Genomic DNA, 11,174 nt, shown 5'->3' on the forward strand with positions numbered 1-11,174 from the left:
GCGTGAGTAACGGCCCTCAGGATTTGACCCATAACGAATACATAATAAACCAAGCAGTGACTGCTGGCCGTGGCAGACCCAGGGCTGTGACACAGAGAGCTCACAGGCAGGAGGCTGTTCATTGTCAGAAAGTCATGCATTATATATAACATTTCCATCAGCTGGAAGAGCTGGTTTTGAAAACAATGCAAAGCTGGCAGCCCTTCTGAACAGGATCACTGTTAAGACAGGAGAGGAGTCACCACCAGGATCCAGCTCTCCTTGGCTAGCTGCTTGTGAAAATCATTGATTTAAAGGCCAGGAGGGACCATTATGATCACCTGGTTTGACCTCCTGCATAACACAGGCCAGAGAATTTCACCCACTAATCCCTGCAACAAGCCCATGCTAGAGCATATTTTTTAGAAAGCCATCGACTCTAGATCTAAAGACTTCAAATGATGGAGAATCCACCATATCCCTTGGAAAGCTAATCCAATGGTTAATTACTGTCACTGTTAAAAATGTGTACATTATAGCCTGGATTTATCTAGCTTCAGCTTCCAGCTGCTGGCTGGGAGAGATATTCTTCCCCTCCATAAAAAGGAACTTCAAACTTTTGCCCAAAATACTGTAACAGTTAGAGATCAATGTTCAAAACGGAGAAACAGGAGGCAACATTTCCACATTGTAAAACCACTTCTACTCACAAGCATGGGAAGTTTGCTAGTTTGGGGTCAGGAAATGCTCTCTTCCCACAGTCCACTTGCTTTTTCATCCATTTACTTAAGGGGTAACATTGGCACTGGAAACTCTGGCTCTGGCTGGCGAGTTGGAAGAGCGATTTGTGCCATCCACTCCTATGAGGCTTGGAACTCAAAGATTATCTCTCTCTTGGCAGGTCTGATTTCCACCACTTCTCGGCAGCTGGATCGAGAACACAAGGCTGAACATATCCTAGAGGTGGGTAATGACGAAGCTGTAATTAGTTTTATTTACCTGCAAGTGTTTCAAGTCCTCAAAGAACATTGCCTTGCAAGTTGGCGCACAGAGAAAGAGGCTCGTACCATCAGCTCCCAAGCGCTGGGAAAGATAATTAAATGTTGGCTTTTTTTTCCTGTGTTGCCCCAAGTGCCAGCTGCACAATGTTTTTGAAAAGTGCCTCAAGATTTCCTAACGGAAGAGTGGAGGAACACGAGGCCTGTTGCCAAACCATGGGGAACGAAGGGTGGGAATTGCAATTCTAGCCTCTAACAAGATGGACAATGATTCATTTGTAAGAGACCAAGGCAGAGAAATTCACCCTTATTTATCTTAGTGTACGGCGTTATCTGAGCCCAGTCCTCAGGTGCACTGAGCTCATGCTGGGTGCCGTTGGATTGCAGGGAAGGGAAGGGGCCTCGCCAATCCTAGAACTCTGCTGGGGCCAAACTAACACCCAGTACAAGTTAGAGAAGGCACAGGAACCCTATGGACCATTCCACTAGCCCAGGATTGCCAGAGCGTTAACTTGGCCCCTATGCAGAAAGGAAAGCAAGGGTGGTACAGAGCAAGCTATGCTGCCTTTACATCACCAGGAGATTCCCCTACAGTAGAGTGATTTCCATAAAGCTGAAGGAATCCCCAGTTGTGCTGAGGAACCAGCCCTCTCCTCCCTAATAATAATGTTTAGTAATTCTAGAACACTCTACACACACATACCTTTTCAGTCTCACAGCATCCCCAAGAGATCTGTTTATCCCCATTTAACAGAGGGATAAACTGAGGCACAGAGAGGTTAAGTGACTTGCCCCAAGCCTCAGGGTGAGTCAGTATTAGAACTCAGAAGCTCTTATCTCCAGCACCTGTGCTCAGTCACTTCAGTACATTTGTCAATGTCTTCCTTGTTTCTAAACTCAATAGTTCCAGGCAAGGGTGAATTTTCCTGCCCCTTTTCTATATTTCTGTGGATTCCATGATCATTTGGGAGATATTTCAGCACACTATTATTCTACAGTTTCAGGACTTTTCTGTTCCTTTTCTCCCACCCTCCAAGAATTTCACAAACACATCAGTGAAAATGGCCAAATCCTAAACGAAGACAAAGAACCTCCATCCTATTTGTTTCATAGATTCATAGATATTAAGGTCAGAAGGGACCATTATGATCATCTAGTCTGACCTCCTGCACAATGCAGGCCACAGACTCTCACCCACCCACTCCTGCAATCAACCTCTCACCTATGTCTGAGCTATTGAAGTCCTCAAATCATTGTTTAAAGACTTCAAGGTGCAGAGAATCCTCCAGCAAGTGACCCGTGCCCTATGCTGCAGAGGAAGACAAAAAAACCCCAGGGCCTCTTCCAATCTGCCCTGGAGGAAAATTCCTTCCCGACCCCAAATATGGCGATCAGCTGAACCCTGAGCATGTGGGCAAGATTCACCAGCCAGATACCCAGGAAAGAATTCTCTGTAGTAACCCAGATCCCACCCCATCTAACATCCCATCACAGGCCATTGGGCCTATTTACCATGAATAGTTAAAGATCAATTAATTGCCAAAATCATGTTATCCCATCATAGCATCTCCTCCATAAACTTATACAGTCCCTGTATCCAAAACATTATCAATAACTTGTCACACAAAGATCACAGGTCAGATCTGAGATCTTGTGCTCAGTCTAGGGTGTCAGTTTTTAATGACTTTTGGCACAGAGCTCACACACACCATGGGGAGGTCATGACTGCCTGTTCATGCATCCAGAACCCTGGAATAACGTATATATTTGTGTAGCAAGAGTAGGACCGGATTCAAGCACATCCGTTTTACTCCACTGATTTCAATGGAATTACTCCTGATTTATATCAGTGTAAATGAGAGGAGAATCAGGTTCTTAGAGTTTATATCTATAATGACCCATGGCCTGGACTATTAGAATCTGGGACCTTCAGTGCTAAGAGCAGGTATCTCTAGCCCTTCAGCACAAGGTGCAATTGTAAATGCATCTCCTCTTAAGTGGACCAGCCCTAGACAACACCGCGTAGTGTAACACACAACTTCTGCAAGCTGCAAACGCCAGAGAATAACTTGGTCACATGCAGTTGGATAGGTTTGAAATTTCATCCAGGCGGCGGAAGTGACATTCAAATCGTGGTGGCGGACAAATACACATACACAAAACAACCACCCTATATTTTTACAACTGCCCTTCATGATGAGGGTTGGCTGTTGTGTTCTGGCTCATGATAAGATGCTCCTTTACCTAGTCCCCTGGTTTGCTTGCAGGTTGCTGTTTCGGACAACGGAGATCCAACCCTGAAGTCCACTGCCAGAGTCGTGATCCAGGTCCTGGATGCCAATGACAATCCTCCCAGCTTCCCCCACAAACTCTTCATGGTTCAGCTCCAGGAGAGAGCAGCTTCTGAGGCTCCACTGCCAGTTTGCAGGCTGATTGCCTCAGACCGTGATGTGGGGCAGAATGGACAGGTCACCTATAGCATGGAGGAGTATGAGGAGGGGATATTCACAATCAACCCTGCAACAGGCACGGTGCTCTCCAGAAAGGCTTTCCCTGCCTCGGAATACAACATACTAACGGTGAGAGAGGCACAGAGAGAGAATGCACATGAAGGGAGACGGGTAGGGGGAAAGCGGAGAGGGAAACACAGAAGTAGGAGGGAGGGAGAAAATCAGAGAGGAGAGAAAGAAGATGGATAAGATGAGAGGGACACATGGAAGAGAGAGAGAGAGTGGGGAGGGGGAGATGGGCACAGATGGAGGGACAAAGAGAACCAGCGAAAGTGAGATGGAGGTATGAAAAATGGAGGAAAAGTCTGAGGTGGAATGCACCACATTCTTCCAGGGAGAATATCATGTTCCACATGATGTCACCTGGGCTTGGATCTGCGTCTGAGCTTTCCCATAGATTTAGAGGTGTTTAGATTTGGAGTTCTGGTTCAGATCCATTGCAGAGAGGAGCCGGAACCCAACTCACAAAGTTTCAATTCAAGTTCAAACTCCTGCCAACTTCAGGGGCTTTTGGATCCAGGCTCCTGGCCCAGGTCCCTCTCTGCTTTGACACAAGCATGGGTCTGATTTGGAGTGAGCCTGGGAAAGTATAAGGGTTTGCTTTGTGACCAATAGGAATTTGGTTGCATGACGTCTCTGTGAAAGCAGGTCAAACTTTGCCCATATGAGTGAGGTTTGCTTTGTGGTTTATGGGCACGTTCAGGCTTAAAACTCAAAGAGAAACTTCAGGGAAGTATCATGCAGAGCCGGGCCCTGAGAACTTCAGCCTAACCTGGTTAGTGTGCAAGACTGCTAAACCAGACTTCTCTCTGAAACTCAGCCTGTGTATTCATTGGCAGGTCAAGGCGACAGACGGTGGCAGCCCCCCACTTTCCTCCAGCGTGCGGCTTCACATCAGTTGGGTCTCTAGCCCAGGCCCTTCCTCAGAGCCACTAGCTTTTGACGAGCCGCATTTTAACTTTGCTGTGATGGAAACGGACCCTGTGAACCACATGGTGGGAGTGATCAGCGTTGAGATGGGACCCAGCCAGCTCTGGTTTAACATCACAGGTGAGGCACCAGTGGGAAACTAGTGCTATGGTGTCTAAGAGCTGGAAGAATTTTGCCCCAGTTCTCTGGGCATTCAGCACATACATGCCCAGAGCAAACAAAGCAGTTTACTTAAGATTATAGGAGAAGCCTCCATGTAGGCACTGAATGACATTCAGGCTGACTACACAGTAAACATAGCTGCCCCACTAAAAGAGTCGGTGCCCAAGAACAACTACCCGTCATATTTTACAGTGACATTTCTGGCACTTGCCCATCTATAATGAAATCTCCCGCTTTGGAAGATGCTGCGGGTGAGACAGACTCACATGGCTCGTGGGAAATATGTGGCAATCATGGCTGTGCAGCCTGGTAAAAGACCTTTTGAGCTTTCTGTTTGGCTGACTTGGTTACCAGGCTTGCTTTGCTCAGGGCACTGTATGATTCCTCTGGAAAACAGTTCTTTCTGGATTCCTCCTCTTCTTCCTCCCCTGAGTCTGCTCTTAAATAGCCTACGATTTCCATGAGATCAGGTTTGATATAGACCGTGTGTCTTTCCCGTACTTCTGATGGAAGTGCTTACCCAGGACAGTTCTCCTTTTTAGAACTCCACTCTGGGACAACTTTGTGGGAAGGCAGCCTGTGAAATTGGGGTGAATTTGTCCATGGATCACACTGGGCAGAGATAGTGATTCAGAACTGTCATGCTGTTCAGTGCTCAGTATGCGCCTGGTACCATGGGGAGATTATGTCACGTGCCTATTTGGCCTAGTCCCGGCTGGGGTCCAGTCTGCAGGAATTGTCCTTCACAGGCAGAGCTTTAAGTGTGTGAGTAAATCCTTCTCCCGCCTCTCTTGCATTTGGGCCAGGATAATGAAGTACAAATACAATTAACAATGAGCCTCGACCTTGTATAGCACTGACAATGCCAACCCAACGTTTCTCTGGCTTTATTACCACTTGCCTGGATTTTATAGCCCCCAGGATATTTACCTCTGAATTTCATCACAGCGTTTATCTTCCCTTATAGTTTGGGCCCTTTCTGATCTCCTGCGTGCCAAATTCAGAAAAGGCAGTTGTGAATGCATTGGCTGTTAGTCGGCACTTTGTGAAGTGCTGCATCACCATGCATCTGAATCCGTATTGTTTAATTTATTTTACGCGGCTGGTGAAGTTGTGATTTGCAGCTGAATGCTGTACTTCTCATGCTGCAGAAATCAGGAAGCCTTGGTGCGGAATTTGGGACTAGCCTTTCCCTGATGTCAGGGTTTTTCTTACTGGAGGCAGGGTTTGACAACTGAGAGGGTGGGAGCCTAGACTGAGCCACCTTCAAGGGGGTAGCAGCTGAAGAGAGGGGAGGGATTTCACATTTTCCTTGGGGGGCTCTGAGCATCTTCTTCCCTCTTCTACTTGGGGTCTTTACTTACCTGGTTTTCTCCTCTCCTCTGGCGCCATTTCCCCATGGAAGTGAGGTTAGAGTGCTGATCGCTTATGCTGGTGGAAGGAAAGCCACTTGTCAATTTCTTTTCCTCAGCCTCGGCTTCTTTTGTCTGTCTTGCACTGTATCAATCAGGATTTTCCCACACACCCTGATAGCTGCACCATTGGATGCTCATAGGAAAATACGCCTGATTCAGAATGTTGGGGAATCTGGCTGCTGTCTGGCAGAGGTGTTGGGGCACATGATAAATAGCCCTAACAGCCTCTAACCGTCTATAAACCAGCTTATTCCAATGGCATTTTGCATGTCATATGTGAATAACAAGCAAATAGAGTGTGAGACTCAGTGCAGGGGCGGTCATCCTTGGGCTGCCTAGCAATAGCATGAGGAATGAGTCTTCCACTGAGTTCCTCGAGTCTGTGCTATGTGGCCATCTGGGCTGAAGGAAACGGCCTTTGCTCACACTGGGAGTGCCGTCTGCTTCTGCAGCTGTTCAGCGTTGGGCTTCTCCGAGAGCTTGCAGGCTCCCTGCCATGGCAGGGAAGGACACCACTAACTTACTGTCAGTGCGACCCTGGAGTTTGAAATCCACTGCAGCTTTCCCTTGTGCAAAGTCACCCCCTTTCCCATAGGTGATAAGCCTGTAGCTCTAGAAATCTGGAGAGTGGATGCAAATGAGGTAATGCCCTAATTTTCAAATTTGAATATCCATGGCATCATTCGCATAAAATCACTCTTCCTCCCTCCCACCCTCTTCTCTGTCTCCCATCTGAGATTTTCCTCAAACCCTTGTTTCTGTTCAGCTCCCTATTCCACAGCTAGAGTTTCCCCCTGGCCACTCCTCTGGCCTAGCTTCTCCCATCTCCATCTCCTTTCTGGTCCCTCTCTTTGTCCCTCAGATTTCCCACTGCTCACCCACAATGGGATGTCCTGACCATAGAAACCCTGCCTAGAGTGTAGCCCCCAAACCGCCCATGGCCACAGAAGTACATCTAGAGCAACATAGCTACATAGTACCATTCTATTCACTACCAGTCCTCTAGCCCTCTCTGTGGCTGTGAGTGAGCTGAGGGTTATGGTCCTCAAGGCCAGAACTCCATGGTTACCATTCTCGAGGGCTCCTAGGGGTCTGCATGGTTTAGATCCCTAATGCTTCCATCCAGGGCTCTTACTATAGAGATGCGGCCTAGAGCTCCTTCCTCCAAACCACTCCCCTGTCCTCCCAATGAGTGCAAGAACTAAGAGCCGGTGCCCAGGGATGGGTGCCCAAACTTGTGAGTCTCTAGCCAATCTGGGAGACTTAGTAGCTCTGCCTTCCCCCACCCAGCTCTTGCAGTGACTACACTGAGGGCTAGAGGCAATCCGTGGAACACAGGGCTCCCCTCGGGGACTGGGATGGGGGTAAAGGGAGGAAAATTCCCGCCCAATGTGAAGCCAGCACATTCTGTCTCCCCTGACAATTCTAGGCCTGGGTCACCTTCCTAGTCCTTCTCTTCAGCTGGAGATGCCCCAGTGTTCCCTCTGCCTCTGATCAGGCCTTTTAGATTCTTTACCAAACAACAAGAAAAAGGCTTTCACTGACTCATCCTGCCCATGGGACCTCCCTCCGGTCCTATCTACATACTTCCCTCCATGTCCTGGCGGTGGGACATTTAGAATGCCTGCCAGCTGCCAAGCTTTAATTCACACACACCCCAGCTTCCTTGGAGCAAAATTCTTCTTTTATTATATTGCTTCCCCTCCCCCCCCCACACATCCCTCCGTTTTATTTCTCTTCCCCATCCCAGGTGGTGACGATGACATGGATTTTGATATTGAAAAGAGCACAGGCAGCATGGTCATTGCGAGAGCCCTAGATGCAAAGAAGAAGCCAAGCTATAACCTTACAGTAGAAGTCACTGATGGGTCGAGTTTCATCAGGACCCAGGTAAGTTCCCACCCTTCCTGAAGGCGGTTAAAGTTGCTAATCTTTCCATTGCCTTCAACAGGCTTTGGATCGGGCCCTAGCAATGCGAGTCTCATTGCATTGTGCCTATTTGGGGTTGCTGTAAATCCCTCTTACGCTCCCCAGGCTCAGGGTTTAGGAAGATGAGGCCTGCGCCCCAAGGACTGTACACTCTAATTTAAACTCTTGCACTCAATCCCTTAGTCATTTATATCAGAAGAGTAGAAGCAGAAGAGTCCCACAGGAAATCAACCTAAGTGAAAGAAGGGAGTTGGGGGGGATGAGTAAGGAGGAGGCTGTTTAATCCTTTTATCAAGGTCCTTTGCTCAGCTTTTACGGCTGGAGGAGCGAGAGTGAGAGGTCAGAGAGGACATGTAGCAGCGGAGGATCAGTATGAGTACAGTGCTGTACACAGCGGAGACCCAAGGCCCTGAGAACCGAAAGGGCAGCAGTGACCGATTTAGGGGGGATACACCCATTCAAATGTTATCCCCATTTCTTCCCTGTTTGGCACTGCAGCAACCTCTCTCGTTCTCAGCACAAAGGGGACTACTCTCAGGCTGGTGACATGGAGAGAAGGCTGGGGAACAGAAAGGAGGAGACATGGGCTCTCTGCTCTACCCCTTCCTCAATTCAGTATCCAAAAGCACGTCCCCTCTCCACTTGTGTAGGCTGAGGATGCTCCACCCTGAGAGGGATTGCTCGCTCTCAGACCATTACCCTGCAGAGACAAGGAGAAGTCAAAAATCAACAAGCATTTTACAACGGGATTCTCACCTTGACTGACCCATCAGTGCTCCTTGTGGTGACTCGTTGTGGGAAATTCCCTGGGGTGGTATGTAGGGGGAGGTTAGCAAGGATGTTAGACAGGCAGAGGCTGCCATTCCACCAAAATTCATTGGTGACCACCTGCTATCTTCAATGTCACAAACTATCGTTCCAAATAAAAAACAAACACCACTTTGGCTAATGCGCATTTGTGGCCTCCCACAATCTCATCATCGGTTTATTTTGGCACCAGTGGCCACTGCGGGATGTCAGCAAACTTGCTGTTGCAAAACACTATGGCATGTTTGATTTTGTTAAAAAGGAAGCAAATCATTACAGCGGGCTGGGCAAGATGTGGTCAAAAGGTGCAGAGGTGGGGGTGTAATGGGGAGGGCAAGGGAGGGATTCAGGGGTATTGGATAATGGAAGGAACCAGCCAACCTCCGCAGCAGAAATAGGGTTTGCGGTTTGCAGGTTTTACCGTAAAATATTCAAGGGGGTTATTCTTTTTTAAATATTTTCACACTGCTCCTGATATGTACAAGCTCCTCCCACCCACCATTCCTGCTCCCTCAGTTTCCCAGTGTGAAATTAACAAGCAACAGCCTGACATTAGCCAGCAAAGCCAAGACCAGTGGCTGCATTCATGTTTTCAGGGCAAACGGTGAGTGTTTCTCCATATACCAGCAGCAGACACTTTCAGGCTTTTTAGACTGAGAGATCAACAAAATTACAGTGAGCAAAGATAAAGGCTCAATGAAAAGAGCACAGTGGGCATCTTCTTGGACAGCCTGCACGGAAATGAGCACAAAATGGCTGCATTCAGGAAACAAAGGCACAACAGTTGCGTACCTAACTTTACCACACACTATTTACTGGTCAGTCTGTGTTTTGAATTTTTCCTGCAACCCCTTGATTAGTGAATAGGATTGGGCCCCGGAACAGGCTCCCCTGAATAATGCACTACTTCCTCTGCAGGCCTACGTCCATGTGATTGACATTAACCAGCACCGCCCCCAGTTCCAGGAGAGCCGTTACGAGCTGACAATTCCTGAGGACACTCCCCCTGGGACAGAAATCCTTCGGGTCAGTGCAACAGATGAGGACAAAGGGAAGGGTTTGATCTACACCCTCCATGGCAGCGTGGATCCCAGAAGCACCCGGCTTTTCCAGCTGGATCCGAGCAGCGGCGCCATCATGACAGCAGAGGGGCTCAGTTCTCAATCCATGCTGCAGCACATCTTAACAGTGATGGTATGTCAGAGCCAAAGCATCAGCCTGCTGAGCTGGAACATGCTTTGGGGTCCCTTTGTCCATCAGAAATATGGCTGGGTGGCTTGAGAAGTTTAAACTGGGGCCAACACTTTTAGAGGGGAGGGAAAGGCAGGCCTTTAGCTTTCACCATGTAACACACCAGATAAATGTGCTAATGGCTGATCCACATCGAGGTTAAGAGCCTATTACTGCTGCCAGCTAACAAAATTACTCCTTCAACTCAATTGGTAGAGGCCTGTGCTTCGGCTCTTAAGGGCATAGGTTCAGTCCCTGCTGAGCACTACCCATAGTACAGGGTTATTACAGTCAAAACATCTCAGTCTTGATGAGCATTTGGAAGAGTAACTGAGAAGCATTACCCAGTAATGGCCCTCCCCTCACTGAGCATAATGTTAACCTGCTCTTTCTCTCTGACATTCAGGTGAGGGACCAGGAAGTCCCCATCAAACGGAACTTTGCCAGGGTTGTCATCCACGTGGAGAACTGCAACATTCACCCTCCCCAGTTCGTCAGCGTCCACTATGAAGCAGAGGCACTGGACTCAGTGGCAGTAGGCACAGAGGTTGTACAAGTCAGAGCCCTGGATCAGGACCAAGGAGCCAATGCTGAAATCCACTACTCTCTTCAGGCAGGTGAGGGACATGAGGCAGGGCAGTGTTAGTAAAGAACATGCGTGCAACATGGATCCAGACACTGGAGCAATCTTGTCCAGTTAGTGGGATCCACCATTCGGTGGCTGGTCCTGTTTCTGTGTACCCTCAATATTACCACTGCTGAGCTCTTGTGATCTGCAGAGCAGAAACAGAGCTATCTCCGTGGCTGAGGCAACAGGAGCATGCTGAGTTTCTTTCATTGGGAAGCTGCTTTTGCCTCCCCCCTTGTAGAAACAGACCCCTTGACCTCTCCTGATGTGCACAGACTCAGCCTCACCCGATGTAGAAAGTGTCATTAGGAACCCTATACAGTTGTGGTTGGTCATCCAATCTCATTCCTCTCTGGGTTCTGGTAGAAGGAGACAGGCAGCTCCTAAAAAATGGAGAAAGTGCCTGGAAAATCAGCACTGTTGGTGAACTGCAGGAGAAGGCTTGCTAGGAATAATACCTCCTGGCGTTTCTTCCTTGTGCCCAGTCCCCCGGCTCTGACTTCAGTTCCGCACAAACTCACACTGTTCCCTATCGCCTCATATCTTCAAGCCACCAGAGCCTAGCTGCTGCAGGAACATTCTTCCA

General features: G+C 48.4%; 1 protein-coding gene across 1 annotated transcript in view; it reads left to right on the forward strand.

Moving 5' to 3' along the window:
* Positions 1 to 11,174, forward strand: part of FAT2 (FAT atypical cadherin 2) — a 69,568-nt gene that overhangs the window by 16,425 nt on the left and 41,969 nt on the right. The window contains exons 3-8 of the mRNA XM_077824666.1: positions 881 to 942; positions 3,245 to 3,556; positions 4,327 to 4,537; positions 7,745 to 7,884; positions 9,649 to 9,924; positions 10,367 to 10,577. Coding sequence (XP_077680792.1) covers positions 881 to 942; positions 3,245 to 3,556; positions 4,327 to 4,537; positions 7,745 to 7,884; positions 9,649 to 9,924; positions 10,367 to 10,577 — 1,212 coding nt within the window. The remainder of the gene's footprint in view (positions 1 to 880; positions 943 to 3,244; positions 3,557 to 4,326; positions 4,538 to 7,744; positions 7,885 to 9,648; positions 9,925 to 10,366; positions 10,578 to 11,174) is intronic.

The sequence above is a fragment of the Eretmochelys imbricata genome, chromosome 8 (assembly GCF_965152235.1).
Source record: "Eretmochelys imbricata isolate rEreImb1 chromosome 8, rEreImb1.hap1, whole genome shotgun sequence".
Classification (NCBI taxonomy): Eukaryota; Metazoa; Chordata; order Testudines; family Cheloniidae; genus Eretmochelys; species Eretmochelys imbricata.